This window comes from Aptenodytes patagonicus, chromosome 12 (assembly GCF_965638725.1).
Source record: "Aptenodytes patagonicus chromosome 12, bAptPat1.pri.cur, whole genome shotgun sequence".
NCBI lineage: Eukaryota > Metazoa > Chordata > Aves > Sphenisciformes > Spheniscidae > Aptenodytes > Aptenodytes patagonicus.
In genome coordinates this window covers 6,222,441-6,246,294 of record NC_134960.1, presented here as the reverse complement: position 1 = coordinate 6,246,294, position 23,854 = coordinate 6,222,441, and the positions used below count along the sequence as shown (strand labels likewise).

The 23,854-nt window shown below is 41.6% G+C and overlaps 1 protein-coding gene across 5 annotated transcripts in view; it reads left to right on the top strand.

Annotated features, from left to right (window-relative positions):
* The window catches only part of ADAMTS2 (ADAM metallopeptidase with thrombospondin type 1 motif 2), a 266,308-nt gene extending 242,940 nt beyond the window's left edge, over positions 1 to 23,368 (top strand). For all 5 annotated transcript variants that reach the window (XM_076350335.1, XM_076350339.1, XM_076350338.1 and 2 more), the window contains 12 exons: positions 1,530 to 1,675; positions 3,115 to 3,290; positions 7,337 to 7,470; positions 8,298 to 8,421; positions 9,077 to 9,157; positions 10,603 to 10,766; positions 11,962 to 12,121; positions 12,820 to 12,952; positions 15,308 to 15,515; positions 16,819 to 16,948; positions 17,985 to 18,074; positions 22,423 to 23,368. In XM_076350335.1, coding sequence (XP_076206450.1) covers positions 1,530 to 1,675; positions 3,115 to 3,290; positions 7,337 to 7,470; positions 8,298 to 8,421; positions 9,077 to 9,157; positions 10,603 to 10,766; positions 11,962 to 12,121; positions 12,820 to 12,952; positions 15,308 to 15,515; positions 16,819 to 16,948; positions 17,985 to 18,074; positions 22,423 to 22,886 — 2,010 coding nt within the window. In that variant the 3' untranslated portion in view covers positions 22,887 to 23,368. The remainder of the gene's footprint in view (positions 1 to 1,529; positions 1,676 to 3,114; positions 3,291 to 7,336; positions 7,471 to 8,297; positions 8,422 to 9,076; positions 9,158 to 10,602; positions 10,767 to 11,961; positions 12,122 to 12,819; positions 12,953 to 15,307; positions 15,516 to 16,818; positions 16,949 to 17,984; positions 18,075 to 22,422) is intronic.
* The last annotated feature ends 486 nt before the right edge of the window (positions 23,369 to 23,854 follow it).

The window sequence follows — 23,854 nt, the reverse complement described above, 5'->3', positions numbered from 1 at the left end:
CTCCGGAGCAGGATTGGTATAATTGGCTTTGTGGTAACTCATCTATTTCATAGGTTTTGACTTTGAATATTTGAAGTCATGAGAGAGACCAAATAGTTGAAACCTAATTTCTACTCTCTTTTCTACTCTTTGTCCAACCAAATCAGCACCAAAATAAATAATATGAATAAAGAGCTAGTCAGTGAGCAGATTAGCAAATCGGTAAGCTGTGTCTTGTCACCATTTTATTAATGATTCTCTCTTTAAAATCAGCATTATTAATGATTAGCCATCAGTTTAAAATTTGTCTTCCAGATCACTAATCTCTCTATGCTTAACAACGCTCTCCTGTTATATATCTTCTGATTTTGTTTTTGCTGGCAGCATGCATTTAGCCATATGCTCGGCTTGTGCTGCCTGCCAAATTCCTGCATTCCAGGGCTTGTTAAGCTGTGTAAAATGTTGTTGTTGACTTGAATGTTAAGGAAAGTAAGTGACTGATTGCACTTGTTGTTATAGCCATCTGTGCGCCTGAGCCAGCGCTCTTATCCCGACAGTAACCGCTAATGCAGACAAACTGCGACAGTCTAATGCAAAGTCATTTGTTGGGCTGGAAATATTTTCCAGCACCCGCACTTCATCAGTAGACTTTTATGAAAGCAGAAATAGTACTAGAAAGGGCCAGAATCTGTGATCCTTGAGAAGAATTCATCCTGACTTCAGCTAAGCAAAAATTCTTTGATTAGGGAGTGAAGAAATTGGTGGAAAGGCATCGTCGGGTTTCTTTAACAAGAGGAGACAGTAGAGAGTATCAGTACTGAAGCTATGAAGGCTTTTAAAGAAATGCTTAAATACCTTACAGGTTTGGGGAATGTAGCAAATTTCAACCTCTGTAGAATGACTGTATTAAAAATCAGGTAAAAGAAAAGAGAAAGCCTAGTGGGGCATGATTAATGGCACAGAGTGGGACTGTCCAGGGCTGCTCCCTGAATGAATGGTTCCTCGTATTTTGGTTGGGTTTAGTATGAGATCTCCAGGGAGACTGCAAGAGTTCTTTATTTAATAGCAGTAATGTCTAAAATGTGAGCTGGCTTTAATTTCATGCCACTTGGCTGACGACATTCATTGCAGGAATATGTATGCTGAGTTAGGAGCTGCTGGGAAGGACGGTGCTGCGCGGGAGCTCTCGCCATTGCTGCCTGAAGTGGCTGCATGCAATGGCAGAGGCGGAATTTTACATTTAGCCTCCGTGATTTGGGACTCTACCATTTCCCTTAAATGAATCTGTATTAGTTCTGTTGAAATCACCGCTGCAGACATGTGATGAAGGCATGAAATACTGAGAGCAGCTTAACAAACTTGGTAGGCTTGAATCAGAGTGAGTTTGTGATCATGGGCACGGGCTGACAGAGAGTCTCACTACTTTCTCCTGGAGAGCTGAAAAAAAATAATCCAGAATTTGTGCCTAAAATGAAATCTGTTGTACCACAGCTTCTCATATGATATAATTCAATCATCTAATCATTTTGACATCTAATTTTCTCTTTTAGCATTGCTTTAAAGGTCACTGCATCTGGCTAACACCAGACATCCTGAAGCAGGATGGACACTGGGGGGCATGGAGTAAGTTTGGCTCTTGTTCTCGCACCTGTGGCACCGGGGTGAAGTATAGGACACGGCAGTGTGACAATCCGCAGTAAGTGTACATACACATATATGTTTTTCTGATGTGGAGCGAATGAATGGTGAGAATCCTTGCTAAGTTACTAGTGCAGTAATGCAGTAAAGGACGTTGAGTGGCACTTCTTAAATCCGACCTGTAGTGTATGTTGTCAGAAATTCTACTTTTGGCCCTTAGCAAGTCATGAATCATCTTTATTTCTCAGTTTATCCATCCATTAAGCTGGTTATGCAGTTACAAGGATCTTGAAAGTGCTATTACACTATTGCATAAAGCATAAGTAAAAGCTTAGGGCCCTATATATGTCTTGCTTTAACATGTGAGTATGAAATAATGGCAATGATTTGCTGGATTTTTTAAAAAAATGCATATACCTTTTTAAAATTTTTGTTTAATCCACCTTTTTGGATATTTCAACAAGAAGGTCTTAAAATATTTTCAAACTGTTTTCATTCCAAGTTGGAACAAAGCTCCAGAAATCAGAACCTTCCCCAAAGTTAATTTTAATAATATTGAGTTGTTTTGCTTCGATAACTTATATATGGCTCATCTAGATAATGTAGAATGACTTAATTTCGGCAACACTGGAAGTGTATTTAATATAGATTGGTATGTACAAGTGATATGAAATGTACAATTATTGCTATATTCTGGTACCATAAAATGTTGAGATCCTAACAACAAGAACTGAAACAATTGTCAGAATTAAATTATTTTACCAGACAGAATATTTTTAACATTGACTTTCTCAGTTTGTGCTGATAAAGTGATTGAACTTGACTAGTGTTAAAAATCACCTTATCATTGATGAAAAAAAACCACTCAAGTTTTATGAAGCAGCATTTTCTGATGGAAGTTGTTCTGTTAAGAAAAAATTTACCAGTTCTAATTTCGGCCTTTATTACATTGGCAACATGAAAGTGACCTTTATAATTGTGGGCACAGTTTTAGTTGTAAAATCTATTTTCATGTAGGAAAAGCCTAATGTACTGTTTTAAATGTTTTCCGTGTTCCTGGAAGAGGGTGCAAACCCAGCTACAACTCCTGAGCACTGTGTTGCCAGATCCGACAGCGATCTGATGCACGTCTGCCTGGGGGACGCAGCACTGAGCTGGGCTCTGTTTCTGGATTTGCTGCTGGCTTAGGGGGTGAATGTGAATGAGTCGCTTCATCTGCTCATGCTGTCCTTTCCTGGGCCGCACCAAGAAAATGGCTATTCTTGCCTTTATCAAGTGGTTTGAGGCTTTACTTGCAGAAATTGCTTTTTAAGAGCTAAATAGTGACAGCGGGTTTTTAAAGGAAATAAACATTTTCCATACCAGAAATAAATCGCTGGCTTCATCAAATGCCTACTGACATGACTGGGAATTAAATTACTCCTCAGAGGATTTGATCAGACGCTTGATTCATGCATTAGTGGCAAAACTAACCATGGCTTTCTCTCCTCCCTGCAGTCCTGCCAACGGAGGCCGCACGTGCGTGGGGCCGAGCTACGAGTTCCAGCTGTGCAACACTCAGGACTGTCCTAAGGACTTTGAAGATTTCAGAGAGGAGCAGTGCCGGCAGTGGGATCCTTACTTTGAGTACCAGAACACAAAACACCACTGGCTCCCCTATGAACATGTTGATGGTGAGTGGTCCCTTTTTCCTATGAAAAGTAAAATCAGATGCAAACGCGAGTAAAAATTATATAAGGAGGGGTGAAACTTCTTCTAGGGAAATCATGCCTCACAAATCTGTTACGAGTTGTTTGGAGGGATCCGTGAGTATCAGTGTATGAGTGATCCAATTCATATAATGTACTTGGTTTTTCAAAAAGTTTTGGACCCTGTTCCCCAATAACTGCTCTTTAAACTGCTTATCATGAGATAAAAGGGAATGGTCTTGCATGGGGGGGTTGTCCCACAAGGATGGGTGCTGGGAGCATGGGTGCTGCTGAGCACATGTGGCAGAGAGCAGGGAAAGGGAGCGAATGAGGTGAGAAATCTGCTCGGGATACAAAATTACTCAGACTAATTAAAATAAGAAGGCCCATAGTGAGAGCTGCAGAAGGATCTTGTGACACTAAGTGACTGAATGTGGCAAATGAAGTTTGGTGTTGATAAATGCCAATAAGGGATATGGGGATAAAAAATTGTAAGTGTGTATGGGTCTGTACACAAGGTGGGCTCTGAAGAGAAAGGTGTGGGAGTTGGGGATAGCTTTAGGAAAACATCAGTTCAGTGACTGTCAAGAGAGGGATGGAGAACACTGATCTGCCTCTGTGTACCTGCATGATGTGCCTGCATTTCAAACACTCCGCCAATGTAGCTCAGGTTGTGCCCATCTCACTGCTGCCCCCATTGCTAAAAAACCCACAGTTGAACTCAGAAAGGCCTGAATAAAGCAAACAAGCAGTGACTTCTGAGTAAGGAGTGTTTAGATAAACTAGGACTTTTCGCCCTGAAAAAGTGATGATTTATATTAAAAAGATAGAGTTACAGAATTGTGAGTGGCATGAGGAGACTGAACGTGGAATGATTATTCACTGTTTCTCATAACGCAAGCCTGGGAACATCAAATAAAATTATCAGGTGGCAGATTTAAAAGAAATAAGAGGAAGTACTTTTCCACACAGCATGTAATTAAACTGGAATTCATTGCCACAGGAAGTTGCGGATGCCAGAAAGTTTTAAAAGTGATTTAGAGAAATTCTTGAAAGTTCTATAATCCATTAAGAGCTATTAAACACCAAGTTCCAGCCATGACTTAGGAAGTCCCCAAGCTGCAGTTTATGAGGAACTTGGAGAATATTCTGAGAAAAGTGTCAGGTTTGTTCTTACATGTTCCTGCAAATGCTGCTGGCACTGTCAGAGGCAGGTGTTGGGTTGGACGGGTGCTGGGTCTGAACCAGCACGGTCAGTCTGATGTTCTGGCATCTCAGCAGAGATCACCTCTTAGAACAAAAATGTTCCTTTTCCTGTTAACGCCTCTGCTTAACTGTCAATGAAAGTGCAGCTGGTTGATTTGGGCCATGAAGGCTGTTGCCTGCTATTGCCACGTTGTGTTGAAAACATGCCGAGAAGAGGTTTTACCAAACAAAAAGGCAGAGGGCAATGATTCTCAACTTGTTTGACAAGGAGTGCGAACTGCTAACTGTTTTTAAACCTGGTCACTTCATTCAAATGACGGGTGCTCCAGGGCAGGGCTGGCCTGGCAAGGGGCAGGTAGCGGGCACCCGAGCTGTCCTCAGCCGGGCACCTGTCTTGGGGAGCGGAAGGGTCACTTTGGGTGAATCATTTTGCATTCCAGTGAGAGGATACTCTGCCAGAAGTTAATAGCAAATTCCTTGTAATTAATTTGCTTGACTTTCTTCCCAAACAGTTCTCAGGGTTCCCTTGTTCTTTTCATGCCATCTTGTGCAATCTGGGATTTTCAGAGGCGCAGACACAGCCTCACAGCTTAATTTCATGAAATAGCTTTGCTGGCACAGGGACAGGGGACGAACGCTGTGGCCCGCAGACCTTTGCTTCTGCTTTAGCCTTTGGAGCAGTCTGCTGCAAAGACCACTGAAACTAATCAGATGTTTTTCTATTAAATTCAATGGCTTCTGGGTCAGAAACCATCTCACTGATGTCTGAGCACTGATCACTGGGCACCGCTGGTTTCCCATATAACTATGGTATAACTGCAGCCCCCTTGGTGAGAGTTACGTTTACCTGTGCAGGGTTATTAGAGGGAACAGCTTTTGTGTGAAAACAAGGCCAGAGGGTGGTTTATGTTTGAACTCTAATATATTTAAAACTCCCTTTTGTAAAGTTAAGGCATATCAGTGACATACTTTGTGCAGATAATGCAATCATGGCTCAAAAGTGACATAAATCCATACACTTGACACGCAGCTCAGCTGGATGTGTCTGACACATGGTGTGTGTGATGGGACAGAGAGGAGCATCTCATCCTGTGGCCAGAGAAAAGCCTCCAAGCTGGGGTACACCCCAGTGTGTGCTTGAGCACCCCGGTGCTGCACTGTGCCACGGCCACTCTCCTGCTCCAAGCCCCCTGAGCGCCCCATCTCCCAGCCTCCGCTGGGCTCACATACCCCTGTGCCGTGCATCTGCCAGGGCAGTGTAGTGACATTGGCTCTTAGCTCCCAGCCTCAATTAAATGAGAAGGAAATGCATGAGGAGCAGGGAATGGACAGCCATATGGTCACGTCCATGCTCCTGTACCTCTACTATGCCCAACACCAGTGAATAGAAAGAAAATAATTCTTTGCAATTAACAGGGTCCAATTTAACGGCACTTGCACATTTACTGTTCCCATGGAGCAATGGGAAGAGAACCCTCTCTAAAATAAAGCCCTTGTACAGAGTTGTTGGCACCCAGTCAGACCTTCTGATATTTTCATTTAGTCGCGTACAGTGAATGTATGGTATGTGCAGGGGATGTATGTGTACACGTCTGTATCTTGTGCATAGTTTAATGTTTCTAATATATGCAAATACATTAGGTCTGTGATTATTATGATCTTAATAGTCCCCTATTAAGAATCCGCAGAAGAAAAGTAAAGTACCTGATTTAATAGTCTAGACCCTACATTTTTAGCATGACATCTCTGCATTGTTCAGGAGCAGTAACAAAGGTCTCTGATGTACCAATACCCAGTGGCCATGAAGACATCAACAGCAATAACAAGGACTTTATTAAAAGAGGGCAGAGGCCATGGAACTGTACAGGGGAAGAACGCAAAGGGCCTGTGAAGATTTATTTTAATTGAACTGCTCTAACAGAAAGGTCGTTATTGTTTTAAATGGTGGGAAAAGTGTCCCAACTTTTAATCATGTTAAAATAACAGAATCTTTTATTTGTTTCATCTAACAGAAAGGCCATTTGCTCTTCACTGCCAAGGAAAGCATAGTGAATCCTATTATGGGGCTGGGGACAGCAAGAGATATGGGTAAAATGAAATACACTGGTGGAATACAACTTTATTCAGCCACTGACTAGTCATTTCAGCTTTATTTTTTGTTCTTAGCTCTTTGGAACAGATTAGGAGAAAGAGGTATGCTTGTCTGGCTGTTTGTGCATGTATTAGCAGTAAAAAAATGGTTCTTTTCTGATTCTCTTTGACATCTCAGCCTGTTTAATGATTTAAACTATCATAAATGCAAGTACAACAACGAGGGAGAATTAACTTCATGTTTAGGAGGAAACGGTATGGCCCAGCTGTCTCTGAAGACATTTTGGATGCCAGATTCACTCAGTGTTGAACAGCTGCTTTAAATGGCAAAATGACTTTTGCTTTTTTCAGATTTAAGTGCAGTGCAGGAGAAACTGATGCAGAAACCTGCATCTCTCACAGGTAGTCATGTAGCAGACTGCGGAAACCTCTGCCAGATTGCATCATCCGACAAAGGATTAAATACAGGCCCCCCCATCGAAGTAAATGGTCTGTTATTTTTAAGACTGTCTCCTAATGATGACACATGGGTGCTTCATGATTCAGCAGTTTCCAAATGATTACATAGCCTTTGAAAGGGGATAAGCATTGATGATTTATGGGGTGCCGTATTGTGTTCTGTGATGTATGCAAGGAAGAAGAGAGAGCCAACACTGTTGAAAGTGCTGTTCACAAAGTCAGCAACTAAACTGTTAGAGCTGAAGATGCACAATTTGGGTCATTTTATTTTTCAGCTAAGGAAAGGTGCCACCTCTATTGTGAATCAAAGGAAACAGGGGATGTGGTGTATATGAAAAGGATGGTACACGATGGGACCCGCTGCTCCTACAAAGACGCTTACAGCATCTGTGTGCGGGGAGACTGCTTGGTAAGCTTTTGATGGCTTGTTTCAGAGCTTAGCATTGTGAAAACAGTTAAAATGGTACCTTGAGTGTTTCCCTCCAAGAATGACTATTTAAGTAAGTATAATGCTGCTTTGGGCAATAAGGAGATTTCATTAGGATTTTTGTCACAATATTATGTGTGGTATTCACAGTTGCCATCACCTTGCATGTGACTCAATTCCAACAGCGCCTACCTACACAAGTAATATTTAATGCAGTATTTTAAGATGAACTATTACAATTAGCTTTCAAAGAAAGCTTTTCCTGCTGAGGTTTAGTGGGGCTGGAATGTACAATGAAATAGGAACGTGCAGCAGCTTTCAAGGAAAGTGGTGTTAAGGTATGGCTGATGTGCATTCTCTCTGTATTTGATCATGCTATTTTTAAAAAATCAATGACAGTTCCTCTAAGTTGGGATCTGCCACAGGTCATCTTTCAACAGAATTAGAGGCTCTGACTTAGCAGAGCACTGGTGGAGGTGCTTATCCTCGCATAGATGCTTTGATTCTCCTGGAATTTAGGCATCTGCTTTAAGATAAGCTGAGGCTTAAGAGCTTTTCCTTAACCGTGCTGCTTTCCTTCAGTAAGAGGACCACTGTGAAGCATAATATAAAAACATAATCACCTGACTGACAGCTATTATAAGAACTGGAAGTATTAAAACCTGTTTTGATGTTGGTCTTGCAGGAAAATACTACAATTTATACTTTTTTGGTGAAGCAGAAATCTGGGTTTTGATATGTGGAGTGAAGGCTCATTTGAATTGAAGCGTGGATAAATAAGAATGACTGTTTTTCTCTTTTGTGCACAGAAAGTTGGGTGTGACAGGGTCATAGGTTCCACGAAGCAGGAAGATAAGTGTGGTGTTTGTGGAGGAGATAATTCCCACTGCAAAGTGGTGAAAGGAACATTTTCAAGAATACCAAAGAAACAAGGTCAGTGCATTCAGTGTGTTTTGTCCTGGGGAATTCAGGGTATTTTTGTTTGATCTCTTCTGTTTCATGGAAAGTACCAGAGCAATCACAAATCATTTACAGCATCACTAATTCCAATAAACTCTCTGGACTTTACTTTGAGATGTGTCTAGAATTTTGATGACTTTTTGTCATGAGACTTTTGTCCAGTGGTCAGTTAAGTCTGCTGATATCAGGGCCTATGCATGCATAGAGGAGGGCTTCAGTGCTCTGTGTTGGAGAGCTATGGACTTATTTGTGCTGCTGATGTCACTCAGCTGCTCCGTCCAAGTCACTGGAGTGCTGCAATAATATGTCATCATCACTCACTGACAGACAGGAGCTTGCATGGTCTCTCTCTGTGGGTGCATATGGCACTCGAAGCCCGTTTTAGTCTCAAGCAAAGTCAGTTTGTCAATGATACTTAAGGCATTTTTCTTCCGACCCAAAGCCCTTTGTCCCTGTTACGTTCCATCACCTGGCATAGAAATAGGGATGGGAATGATGCTGGATTGGGTTCAGCTTGCTGTAATACACCCTGCTTTTACAAAATAAGATTTATTTAAAAACCTAAGACAGACTCTTCCTGTTCGTGGCATACTAACCAGTTACTATCTTTTCAAATACTACAATAAAGGGCACATTAAGATGTTTGAAATTCCTGTTGGTGCGAGACATTTGCTTATACAGGAAACAGATGCCACCAGTCATAATCTCGGTAAGTATGTAACAAGTAGGAAAATTTTCAGTCAGAATATTTTTTTCAGCTGTTTATTTTTGTCTCTGGAGCCTCACAATGTGTTTATGCATTTGTTTACCCGTTATCCTCCCACACCACGTACCTCCTTTAAGTATGCTAAATAGGGAAACTTGTTTGGCAATTTGATTTCCCTGTGCTGTATTCCCTGGTGTCCTAGCCAGAAGATCCCTGCATTGGCATGTGCATGTGTGAAAGCTTCTGAAAGAGGAGCTGAATTACATTAAGGGGTGCAATGCATTATCTTCATGTGCATCTCTCCTAACCTAATGCTTCCCATCCTCAGTCATTTTGCAGCCACATCCAAATCCATTTCAGGTTCTGCCCCATTGCTAACAGTATTGACGCAAGGATGCCCAATCGATCACGCAGCTTAGAAAGTAATTGAAATCCGCTCCTCGCGGTGCCCTGTAATCAATGCGAAGCAGTGTCTAGTAGGCTGTTATTAATTGGAAGTAGATTCACAGCGAATGGCCTGCTAATTGTATCGTGAGTCATCCCAACTTCTCACCAGCGAACAGTTCCCTTGCTGCTCAGTGCAGCCTGGCCCTGTGGATCGGGAGAGCGATCGCTCACTGGTTCAGACAAGGTTTTTCTTTCGGTGTGGGGTAAGCGATACACGGGGGACATGAACAGCTTGCTCTCTGTCGAGGCCAGCGCTGAGGGAGCAGGATGCTCAGGTAGCTGCTAGAGAGAGAAGGGTGGTAAATAACAAACAGTCCCAGCTTCTAACGAGGACTGCAAGTTTTCCATCTTGGGAGAAAACCACGAGTCCTTATACAAAGGTGGCTGAAGTCTCTCCAGGGGAAGGATGGGGCATTGATTACAGCTGAACCAGAGGAATCAGACGCTGTGTGCAATGGCAGGCGCCTGCAAAGCAACAGGAGCTTAAGCAGGGCTGTGTTGGTGTCAGGGCTGGATCTGAGCAGGAGAATTAATACAGTTTCTAGCGTCTCTCTCACTGTGGGGACCCGCTGGGGGTTAGCTCAGTTGCCTTTCCCTCATGGAGCAGTAACAGCCCCCTGAGCTGCCTTACAACATGTCAAAGAGCTGAGTAGCCATGGGACCCCCACCAGCTGTCAAATTGGCTCAGATTTGGCCAGTGGATTCAGAAGTTGTTAGTCGGGAGCAGGCAGATGGACACACGCGGTGTGTCGCGCTTGGCCTCATTTCTCTGGCAAGGCAGGCTATGAAAAAGAAAAAAAAGGACAATTGATGTTTCTGGAGCTGAGCAGGAAAGCGTTGGCAGTTCAGTGAAACACCTGAAAAAGTCTTTCCAAACCTGTGAGGGAACAGAGGGAAAATACAGACTGGCCTTTTCTGCTTCTTCCACTGGGACAAGAGCAGAACAAAACTCGAGATGAGAAGTGAACCTCTCGTATTCACTTTTCCTGTGTTGTTCCTAGCAATTAAAAATCGTGAAACGGGGAAATTCATTCTAAGCGAAGACAACTATGTGCCAGACTCTAAAGTATTTATTGACATGGGTGTGGAGTGGGAATATCGGAATGACGATGATAGAGAAACCGTGCAGACCATGGGGCCGCTGCGTAATGGAATAGTTATTCTGGTAAGTCAAATGAAAACCATCTTCCACGGAACACAATGTCAGGGTTACAAAGCCATAATGTACTATAATATATTTTAGATTCCTCTTGTGAGTTACGAGAAGACATCTGCTTCAAGACATCTACTGTCTTATAAGACAGTAGAAGATGTATTTTAATTCCTTTCTCCTAATTCATTGCTCTATACAAGAGTTGTTATAACTCAGGGTTGTGTGTTGAGCAACCAACTCTCCTGATTATTTCCTGTGGATGGCCTAGCAAATGGCCACTGTGTAAAGACTCTCCAGCTTACTTATCATATCTGACATGTAAGCATTAGTAAAAAAAGGTCAAAATGGTTTGTATCAGATAGATGTAATAGCTCCTCCTCCCGTCCATGTTTTGAAAATGTATCCTGCAAAGGCAGATGCAGGATTCTTGTGCTTCCAGGCTCACTTTGTCAGGGCACAGCCAGTTCTGCCGCTCCCAAACCCACCCGACTATATTCTTTTTTCATTGCAAACCAGCAAACGATAAACTACAATGAGTAGGGGTAGGTTGATTCAGAATCCCTCCGCAAGCAGCTGTAATGTATTGATCTACACCAGCTGAATGTCAAAGGAGGAATAAATATTATGTTTTCAAAGGACCAATATTTTGCACTTTATTCACATTGAGTTCCATTTTCTTGCATTTGTCTCAGTGCAGTGTGATAGCAAAAACTCTTTCTAAATAGTTTATATTTCTGTCAGGATTAAGTAACAAGCTTCACAGAATTCCCGGGATTATCATAAGAGTATTTGTGTTTTATCAGAAATATAAGCAATTTTCTTCACCGCTTTCAGTTATCTGTGCATTTGAATTTGCCCTGTCTTTTAGTGGCACTATCCATTATCATTTTAGTACAACATTTCCTTCCTTTATGATGGGATATGGAAAAAATTTAGTATCATGAAGTCAGTCCAACGCTGGCAAGAAAAATCAGTCTAAATCAACAACAGTCTTTCTTAATATGCAGTTTAGAAACTCTGTGTCATAAGGGTAGAGATACTTTTTCATCAGGGAAAAAAAAATGTGTTGAGTGCAGCTAAAAGGCTTAAATCCCTCCGGGGATGTTTTTATATCTGAGCCATGATGACTGCTATTCCACATTATCTCATATAGCTTCTGATATCAGTCTTTCAAATCTTTTTTCCCTACATCTGTTTTGCTTACTAGGTGATTCCTCATGGTGGTGCCAAGGTATCTTTGACTTACAAGTACATGATCCATGAAGATTCCTTGAATGTAGATAACAACAATGTTTTGGAAGAGGACTCGGTGTCACATGAATGGGCTTTGAAGAAATGGTCCCAATGTTCAAAACATTGTGGAGGAGGTAAAAACAAAACCCCAGAGCATTCAAAATCGATTAAGAGAAAACTGAAAGAACGAACACCATGTGTGGAATTCATTGCCACAAGACAGGGAGACCAGGAGTACGGGAGGGTTTTATTTAAGTTAAGAAATAGATAAATAAATAGCAAATGGAGTTAACAGTCTGACTTAAATGGTTTTGGGGGCAGATCTGGGGTGGCTCATTTCTGATTCATGTTTATGGAACTGAAAATTGTTCAAATGTGCAAGATTTGGATGAGGGTCTCCAAGCTGTGAGGGTGCCAAACCTCAGGGTGCCACGGGGCAGCCCTTAGTAAATCTGCATGCTGTGATGTGGACCTTGCAATGTGAAGACCCCTGCTTTTGGGGCCAGATGTATACCCTGATGCTGTTCACCAGGCTGATGGGCAGGTTGCAGCCCCTGAATGTGGCTGTGCAGGTTTGCAGAACGTTTTCGAAATGCTAGATGTTACTGTTTTTCTCATTATAGCCTGTAGTGAAGAATAAAGGGGATGAGCAATTCTGGGTGCTAAATCTACATGAATAAGTGTTTATTCGGTGCAATTTACAGTTCTTTTTGTAGCGTGTTCACCCGTAGTTCCAACTGCAACCTTTGACAGTGTATGTGCGGTTTGTTTGAAACCTGAGTCCTGTGTAAGATCTACCAGTACTGAAAATAAGAGGAGTGTCTTTCTTCAGGCTATCAATTCACAAAATACGGCTGCCGGAGGAAGACAGACCACAAGATGGTTCATCGGAGTTACTGCGAGTTGATCCAAAAGCCTAAGCCCATTCGCAGGGTGTGCAACCTCCAGGAGTGCTCCCAGCCCATGTAAGCATCACTGCCCACCGGCACTGCTCGGTGGCAGCTGCGGTAGGCGTTACACCCAGCTAGCACTTCTCAGCTGAAAGAAGGTGGCTTAAGCTTCACCTCCATGCGTCATTACAGAGACCCGGGACTGTGAGGATGTGATGCTATATTCTGCTTGTAGAAATACTATTTCTGGGACTGCTGGTTCCTATTACTTCTGAAATAAGTTGGATTAGAAAAGAAGTGCTGTCTTGATCCAGACATTTGTGTTCAGGCTATCTTGGGGTAATAAAAAATAGACATAAATTCAATTTATACCAGTTGATTTTACATAGTGTGGATTAACCACATAAGAACAAATTTAGAGAGTGCTACATAAGAAAACCAATGTCATACAGCCTCGCAAATCCAAATCTTCCTAAAGTTCACAGCACGTTTTTGGACATATAAACACAGGGAAAAATATTTGGCCTGTTAGATTTCTGTGGCTGCCCTCGTACAGCATGGTGTACCTGTTGTACCTTCACCTTTGCTATGCATAGTCAAGTGTTATAAATATTTTAATTCACATTTTACAGGTGCTTTTTTCGACTGGCAGCAGGTTACTCCTGCCACATGTAGGACTCACATATTCCTCGTGTTGCTACTGCAACAAGAAAGGAGTATGTTGATCCCAGCTTTTATCTCTGGGGACCAAGTCTAGATTCCGGGAAGCACAGCAAATAAGTAGAACATACCACACAATATTTCCTGACTTCCTTTCAAAAAAGATTTGAAAGAGAGAAAAGTCAAGAAACTGTGCCCCATAAACTCAGCATGGGTCAGGGTTTAACATTTTTTTATTGGAAAACTGAAGTAATGACCTAACCGTATCTCGGGCTCTCTGGAAAGGACTGTATTATTCTTTCAGCTGCAACTATAATTGGACCCAGGTACCACAAAGACTCAATAGGATCCTAAATTGTACTTGGATTCCTGAATATTTCAGTCACCTCTGTTTCCATAGAATAGCATCGGAGCATTTTTGCACTTGTACATAGGAGAGGCAATTATTTAAGAGATTTTATGAAGCTCTGTGACACCCACTACACTAATATGCTGCTTCTTCACTGCTGGGAAAAAATCATCTTTGTCTCAGAAATCACCTTAGGATTCATGGCTTTGTGCTCCACAGCGCTTGCCTTCCTCCACAGCTGTGTAATTTCAACAGGCTACAAAGAGAAAGTTGGGTGAAACTGCCACTTTACTTTTTGTTTAACTCGAGTGTTTAGTGCGTTGCCTTGTGCCCATGCTATTTCTCGACTATTTCTAAACCCAGGATTTTACGAGTACTTTAGGACAATTGCTTCAAACTCAGGATATTTCTTCAGACTATATATATTTTTTGGTTAAGTTTATCCCATGAATACTGTTTATATTGAACAATATTTCCTTCTTGCAGATCTCTGCATTCTGTCAATATTTATAGACTGCTGTATATCTTCACTTACTTGATTATAACCAAGCTTTCAGCAGTTTACATAAGTTTCCTCTGGTCCTGTCTGCTCTTCTCTAAGTTCCTTACAATTTGTAGGTGTAATTCTTGAGCCAGTTTGGATGATCAGCAAAGTTTTCAACTACGCCACGTTACAAAACATAGGTGACATTTTTCAGTGGCCAAATTGATTTACACGTTATGAACTCAGACCTTCTGATTTTCAGTGGAGTGTTGCCTTCCCCCAGTGCCTTCCTCAGCATTTATGATGCTGAGGACTCCAGTTCCCCTGAGCTCAGCACGCACAGCATTGATGGTGGAGCTGGGTTTGCCAGTGCTTCAGTGAGACGGTGTCTAGCATGGCTGGGGATGTGGTCCATGGAGTATCCAGATATGGGCCAGGCTGGAGCTGCTTTTCTAGCCCAGATGTTTTGGATTCACTCCTGTGGGAACCAGCTGTGGGGATGGGTGGTGCATGCTTGGGTCTCCCTGCAGTATGAGACAAGGCGCAGCTCATGCGCCAAGACCTGGGAAGCTCAGCAGCACCCTTGGGTGTCTGCTTTTGACATAAAAACTACCAGATTTTTATGTGCAGTCTTGGAAGGGCCAGCTTAAAATCAAAGCCAATGAAGCAAAGTAAGAATAATGCTTATCTCAGAGATAATGAGAAAGAGTCATTTTAAAGATCTGGGTCTTATTACTGATTTTTCAGGGACATGGTCAAATAACCCTTGCCATAACTGTTTATGGTTTTTCATATCATCTTCTTTTTCCATATCAGAACTAGTATTAACATCCTGTTAAACCTGTGTTTAAGAGTTACAGTTCAACAGACAGTTTGAACTCACCTAATTTAGGGGAGAGAGAATTTTACTCAACTTACTCTCTTTTCACTAACCCAGATGGGTTACAGGAGAATGGGAGCCTTGCAGCAAAAGTTGTGGGAAAACAGGATATCAAGTACGATCTGTCCGATGTATCCAACCCCTACATGATAATACAAATCGCTCTGTTCATACCAAGTACTGCAACAATGACCGTCCAGAAGGCAGGAGGCCTTGCAACCGGGAGCTTTGCCCAGCACAGTGGAGAATAGGACCCTGGTCACAGGTCAGTCTCTCTCTGGAGGTCTCAAGCAACTAATTTCTTACAATGCAGGGGAGAAAATCTTGGAGTTCGTTTGGTGCTTTCTATTCAAATGCATTGACACAATAAACTAAAACCTATGCAGAGGGTGTGTTGCTTCCACTGCTACTAATGCCACAGAAAGTGAGTTAGATGAAGAGAGATGGTTGCAGTGAAACAGCCAGTAAAGCCATCCTGTGGTGATGCTGCATGATCCAGGCCCCGTGAGCCACCCGTATAAGATGGCAGCATCAGGAAAGCTGACTTCTACCTGCTCTTTATTCTGCTCACGACCATTTACCTGTTGACTTAAGCTGAGAGAAGGGCAATTAATTCTTTTATCACTGTTTTATTTTCTTTCAAGTAAAGAAGACTTTAAAGTCTTCAGACACTGATTAAGGGCACCTAAGGAAGTTAGGCACCAACACTCATGGAGATTCAAAGGTGCGAGCATCTTCAATGTAAAGGCCTTCAGCAGATTTAGCTGCTCAGTCTCAAGGTTCTGTCTGTAACCCAACAGACAGAGTTTTTCACCTAGTTTACTATGGAAATACAGGGCACCTATTCATGAACCTTTTTTGTTTGCCATTGCTATGGGCAAAATGGGATTCAGTCACTCCCAGAACAAGTGTCAGGAGCTGGGCATTTTGTGCTTTCCATCCCTGGCTCTTTGGCTAACTCACTGCATGAGCAAGAAGTGCAATGCCACTGTGCATAGACTGTTTCTTGCTAAAGTATTTACTAGAGCAATAGGAAGCTCCACCTATTCATATTTGCAAACCTTTGCAGTCATCAAAAGGCAAGAAATGTGAGTCGAATATTGCAACATTAAATTGTTCTTATAATTTTGATACACGGGATCCTTACAGTTCGTCTCAGCATTTCTCCATTAAATTGTATAAAAAACGTGGCTGCATTTGGAGATATAACATTTTGTTTTGGAACTGTGCTATGCAAAAAAGCACAAACAATTTTTATCCTCACTGGGTTGAATAGATGTCACAAGCAATGCCATCCCTGGTGCACACTGTGAATAGATGCTTCACATTTACAGTTGTTTCTTTATTGCTCAGACCATAAGCTCTTTCTTGGAGTGTTTCACGGTTACTGGTATACCACAAAAAGCAGTGGTTCTCCTTCTTGCTTAGTTACTGTAGGTACTGTGGTAGTTCAAATAATGTACCATGTCAGCTCAAATCAAGGGCAGTGGTTTAAAATTTAAAAACTAATTTCTAATCCATTGTTTCCAAAGGGTGGCTGGGGGTCTAACTGGTGCATCTCCTTTCAGTGCTCTGTCAGCTGTGGCAACGGCACGCAGGATCGCCCGGTCCTGTGCCGGACCAGGGACAATGCTATCGGCCTTTGTAAAGAAAATAAACCGGAGACCGTAAGGATTTGCAGACTACCTCCATGTCCAAGTAAGTGCTTGTCTTCTCTAGCATATATTACTTGCTGAAAAAAATTATGTTGATTGTATTTATTTGAAATGCCTTTCATCGAATTTATACTTGTGTGCTACGTCTGCCTGGGGTGGCAGTTCTCCATAGCCCCGGTTTTGAGCAGACTTTCCAAATGTAGAGCTGTTGTGTGGCCAGCGGGCTTCTTGGGCACGTGGTTGTTCTCTTCTCACGGTGGGGAGCACCAATTGCCCCAGGACAGCATGAGAGGCTGGGGCAGACCTCAGCACAGCGGTGATGGCTGGATCCGGCCAGCAGACGACAGCTCCCCTGGGTGAGAAGCACTGCCTGAATCTGGCCCTGCGCTCCTGAGACGTTCTGGGCTTGGCAAGAGGCTACTGGGTTGTGGCTAATCAAGGGCATCATGTATGAAGATGCCTCTTTGCTTTACCCACCTCCAGCAACAGTCCAGGCTTCTTTTCCATGCTGTCAAGCACAAGTTATCTTCAGGAGTTATCTAGCTCAATTTTTTTAAGCTATAATGAATTTGTTCCTACTTAATCCAGGACACTAATACCTTTATCCTTGTTAGCTTTTCAGCTGATTGCAAATGATACTTGTGAAATCATTTTACATACTCCTATTATTAAGTAATTCGTATTTTTCGTTTATTCCTGATGTATTTCTCAGGGTAGCTTTTGATTCCTAACTAATTAGAAACAAGCTGTCAATTATGGTCTCCAATACAAAGATTTTAAAGAGGCAGTATAACTAAACTAGACTGGATGTATTTTAGGACATACTTAATGCTGCTGTGAGAAGTACTGCTGGAGAACTGGCCTTCAGGCTGTCTTCAGTGTTGGCTGTCAAGTGCTGGGCACAAGTTGTAGCAAACTGGCAAAATACCCTCTGCCCAAAACTACAGCCTGGTCATAATCCCCCCCCAGGCTCCTTCACCATCGGAGCCCACTCACTCTCTTAGCTTATCCATTCGTGACAGGTCAACTACTTAATGCTAACATATGTTGTGTTACATCTTTTTTTTCCTCTATTCAAGGAAACGTTTCTGATCCTTCAAAGAAAACCTACATGATACAATGGCTGTCAAGACCTGATCCAGACTACCCCATCCAGAAAATATCTTCAAGTAAAAGACCCATTTATAACTCTGCCTTTGCCCTTAAATGCATGCCACATCGAATGTGGACTTTGCCTTTTGCTCTCTTCTTCTCTCTATGCGGAAAGTTCCCTTGACTTTGCCAAGTTTAAATCTTGGGCTGAATCTTTTTTTCACACCAGGCACTTGGTGCTCGGTGTCTTTCTTCTCTGGAGCTTGCGTAGCCCTGGTGGTAGAGGTCTTGAAGTGTTGGATGTGTGAAGTTGGATCTCCACAGTATGTTGCAGTCCTCTGAAAGGGAGCTGGGATCGGTTTGCTTGTTGCTTGGTGATGGTGAAAAAAGGCTCTTACTGGTTCATGATGTTCAGTTTGATAGCAAAACTGAGAACTTATTGTGAATGTGATCACATCACAATAATGACACCTTGTAGTGCTAAAGTTCTCCTTTATCTAAAAACCTAAATCTCATAACTCTCTAGTTTCAGTTCGCTGACAGGGTGGTCTGATGAGTGAAAGAATTTTTTCATTCCATTTTCCTTTGCGGTGCCGTTGCTTTACTCACCCTTGCTGCTCATTTTGTATTCCTGACCCTCACATTTATGTTTGTAACCTGCGGAGGGCTCACTGGGAAGCAGAAGCTCAGTTTCTGTCAGTACTTTCCATGCTGCTATGACACTGTCTGCTCTTGCCAAACTCTTGGTGGTGGTTTGAAATATTTTTCCTAGAGAAAAGCTGCATTCATTTTTCCCGTCGCACAATTTTTGCCAGTTTTGTGTACTTTGACTTTAGAAACAAAACCGAAGCAGAACAGGCATGGTCCATGTTGAAGGTTGCGTGGTGGTGTTTTTCTTAACCTGGCGGAGGCAATACGATGTTTTCATCGACTACAATGTCTCCAGCTGCTCAGCACGGAGCTGTTTATACGCATTACATCTTTGGTCTTTTTTCACCATGTGCATGTCTGACTTGACTGGTACGGTTGTATGTGTGCGTGTGTGTGTATGCTCTATAGATGTGTCAACTGGCAAACATAACAGTGTGAACTACTACAGAATTACCTCAATTTTTATTGCTTTTTTTGCTTAGAAGAAGAATTTTAGAAAAATGCCTTAATGTTGAAATGTAAATGGCATTAATTTACCAGATCCAGCTTTAAATATAAACAGTACACTGGTACCTTGAGTTAATCTTCATATGGAGTGTTTTTACTTGAATGATAACTGTTAGAAGGCAGTAAATTTAGTCCGAGGTTAATTTGCACAGTGCATATCCATATCTTCATCAAGACAGGATTGTGACCTGACTTACTGAAATTTAACTGGCATTCTTGCTTCACCTTCCGTGTTTGTGTTGAAGATTTGGAATTCACAAGTCATAAACCTGTTTGTGACAGTCAGTACCAATAGTAGAAGCGTATCAACTTTAAAACCGCAGTCTTAGAGCAAATTACTACCTTATTGCATTGATCATATTCTTTGGAAAAGTGGCATTTTTGAATCTTTGGGTCGTCAACAGTGTAGCACTTCAAACTTGTCATTATCATGTGATCACATATTTAAATTTTGCTGTTAATATGATAATTTCCTGAAACATGTTAACAATTTACATGACAAGGTGAAAAAGCAAAGACACGTATCTGGCACTGAATACTGTTATGTAAAATAATTGGTGTTTAACTGTATAAATATATTCATGACTGTTACCTTTAAATAGACAATGTTTAGTGATGTTTCAAGAGATGGGTGGCTATAGAGAATGGTGCAATAAGGTATCTGGGCATTGTGCACTATGTCTATATGCACTTTGGTTTATCAGGGATATTTTATTAGTGTTTTGTATGTATTTAACATAATATTAAAGATGTGCCAATTCAGTTTGCTTTTCAATATTTTTTTATGAGACTAATGTGTACCAAAGTGACTGTGAAACTGATTTATTTTTTTCTTACTGATGTTTTGAAGATATACTTCCAGTCTGTCATGCATACTGCAAGTAAAAATAAATAAAAGTTCCGCAAATCTGGATATTTTGGTTTGGATAGAGGATAAAAATTTCATTCTGACATTCATAAGTTACAGAGTTTATAACTTATCAGATGTCACTAAACATATTACATAATGCAGTTTTATTTTCATTTATTTTTAAGCTTGACATTACATATTTTTGATAGGAAAAAAAAGGCATTTTTCTAAAGGTGCTTTTAATGATTCTTACAAAGCCAAGAACAGATCTGCCTTGTTGAAACTACATTTAAATGTTTTATCTGTTGGCTTTTATTTTGCAAGCCATTTGGAGAAGCTTGCATTAAGGTCATGGAACACAAGGCAAAATGTTCAAAGGGGATTCTACGTGGTATGTAAAAATATATACAAAGCTGTATAGGCACATGCAGTCCTTTGTATAGAGTTGTGCATGCAGGTGTGAACAGTTCCAGCTCTTAAAGACTGGTTTGAAAATGTCTCCAAAACCAAGGTACTATTCTTAGGTTCCTAAGGAAGAAGTTGTTCTTTATTTTCAGCAGCATCTCAGTTTAGCATTTGAAAAATATGAAAATGAATTGATGCATTTGAAAATAGGAACCAGAATTTCGCTTTTCTGCAACAAATACAACAATCGGGGCATAAATACAATGCAAGGAAGGTGTTTCCACCTTCCTCAGCCGGCACTAGCATTTTAAAGCAGCCACAACAGTGTTAGTTTATTTTAGACTGATATGTTTGCCAATTAAACACCTATAATGCCCTATTTTGTTAACTGAGGATGAGTGAAGAGGCGACACCTTCACTTTCTGAGTTCACTTGATATCTCTGAATCTGCTCTGGTTCTCTACTTTGCTGTAAGGTTGCTGACAGGGTAAGTCAGTGTTTGTAGCAGGATGGTGAAATACGAGCTCCAGTAACACGCTGACTTGAGCACGCTGTCTGCCATCGGGTACGTTCTAAATAAAGGCGAGTAATCGGAGTTACTCATCCTTTACTGTAAGAGTAGGTGGAGATGTAGTAAGAGCAGGGAGAGAGGCAGAAGTGATTTCATCTCTGTCTCAGCACTCTGGTCACAGAGAAAATATTTTGTTACTGATTATGCCAAGTGTTGGTCAGGCTGCCTTTCTCCTCAGCCCTCTCCTCTCCTACAAGCCCTCTGACTCCTCTTTCTTTCAGCACTGGCTGCGTGTTAGGATTTTTCCTTCACCGCAGTTCCCGATAGTTCCTGGCTCCATCACTTCAGCCTGGAGGCGCAGGAGCTGTAGAGCGTGTATGTAGGACAGAGGACAGGTAGCTTTCTCTCCAAGGAGCCTGCTAACCCCTCACCATCTATCCGCCACCAGTTCATCTGGTCCTCTGCCTCCTCTAAGCTGAAATCACAAGGGCTTGAGTAATCTCCGAGTAGGCTTCTGTTTATGTTTCTCAGACAGTAATACAGTTTGACTAGTTCACCTTTAATGCCTTAGCCTACATTTTGCCACCCGTATTTCAGCAAGATCAGGATCTGCTGTAGCACCTCTGTTATAGTACAGATTGTCATAACAGCTATCGACAGCTTAAAACCTATCAATTATCGTTCTTTCTCTTTTATTATAGTTTTCCAGTCAGTGACACAAAAATCAGGACTTGTTACTGAGTCTCCCAGTCATTAATGGACTGGCTTGGCTCCATCGCACTGGAGTTTGTTGTTCTGAAAATATCACCTCCTTTCTAGGAGGAGGAGAAAAGCCTTATGCTAAATGCACCACTTTTCTCTCGAGCAAGGGACATGCTCAGGCAATGCTGCTGTTTTCAGAATAGAGGTACCTGGCAAAAATATCACTCCAATGGGAGATGGATTAATTCTGAGTGTTACATGGTACACGTCAAAATAAGATTTGATTTTCTTGAGACAGTCCAGATAAATATATATTACCCCTGACCGTGGTTAGTCACTGTTAGATTGCAGAAAAGCATTAAAAGGAGCGAAGGCGGGAAAAAAAGATTTCTGAATATAAACCTTGATGACTTTCTGGGGGTTTCATGTAGCTTTAGCAACAACACAGCACTATTGGTGTGTTTTGAACTCTAAGCCAAGGCAGGAATGCAATTCATCGTGGCTGCACAGTCTTCAGGGTAGCACTTCCAGAATGCGAAGCCAAAACTTACGGTGTTACTGTCTGTAGCGTGGATGGGGCTGGTACAAACAGTTCAGATCAGCTTTTGCATCCCTTGAAGTGAGTTGAGTTTTAGGTTTAATATTAAGCCTGCTTCTGCTTATAGAAGGCTCGTTTGCCAGTTTCCCATCCCACTTTAAATACCAAACCCTCTGCCCACTGCCAAAGCTTCAGCTGTGTTTCTTTTTCTGACTAATGTGGAGATGCTCTTTATTTATCTGTTCCCTTTTTCTCTTTCAGAAGATCATTGTCAAGGAGACAAGTCAATGTTTTGTCGCATGGAGGTTCTCTCTCGTTACTGCTCGATTCCCGGTTACAATAAGCTGTGTTGCAAGTCCTGTAATATGTACAGCAACATAACAGAGGATGACAATGTAACCGATTCTAACGTAAATAAGAATAATGTCATTGAGGAGGAGCTCCTGACAACCCTCAGCCCTCCCACGGGAGTGTCCACCACACAGTCTGCCACCAGCCCTCCTCTTGTTTCCAAAACACGTGCACCTCCTTCCAATGCAACTGAGGAGCACCCAGAAATCAATGCGGTGGATGTTCCCTATAAAATCGATGGGTTGGATAACGAAGTATCACAGCACAACATCATTACACGGAGGAGGATACCTTATGAAAGGACAAGGAATCAAAGAATTCAGGAGCTGATTGCTGAGAAAAGGAAAAAAGAGACTCTTAGGAAAATAAACTAAAATGGAAATATGACACAAACAACGTTTTTCTCTTATAGAGATGTTACCAACATCATAGTATTGCCCATGTTGTAGAGACTAAAAATGGGGAAAAATCAAAGTGGTGCTATGGCAGAGATGCCAAATTCTAAAGCCTACTATAAATGGAAATGACAGATTGTTTCATAAGTGCTAATCTGAACACTTTGACGGCTAGGTTTACAGGGTACGGTGGAGTATTAGTGCAATATCATAACAGAGTTTCACTGAATCCAAACAAACCGTAATACCTAGGCCAGGTTAGCAGGTTTCTTGTTTATGGGCTCTTTTAAGTCTTCTATGCCTGTGTAAAACTGCTTGGGAATAGTAATGGGAGTTACACTTAGGATGGAGGAAAACAGTCCCAAGACATAATAAATCCCTTTAACACTGACAAGCAGGTGGTCAGCAATCCTGTGATGCTTCTGTGCATTGCATAAACCTGGGCACTAACTCAGTCCCCGGTTCAGGAAGGTACTTAAGGACATGCCAGACTAAGTTTAGCTGACTTCTGTAGAGCTGCTCCTGTGGTTACAGCTAGGCATGTGCTTACATAGCTTTCTTAACTGGGACTGTGTAAGAAAATATAGAGAGAATTCTGTAGCCATATATTTATGTGTAAATTAAAACCTGGCAAACAGTAGTTTACATATTTCCATAAACAATTTCAAAGGATTCTCCAAAACTTTTGAATACATGCAAGACATTTAGTAGGGTAGATCCAGCCAACTTGGACTGACAACATCCTAGGCTTTCTGTTTACAATTACCATATTTTTGATAGTCTTTAAGTTCCTGTAATGCAACAGCCTCAGTGATCTTTGTTGGTTGGTGCTTTTTTTATTGGTCTGATTTTTTTTCTACCCACATACTGTTTAACTTAAAGATGACTGGATTCTTGTTGCCTTTTCTTTGGTGCTTTGTTAAGAAAACATTTTTTTCTCCCATGGG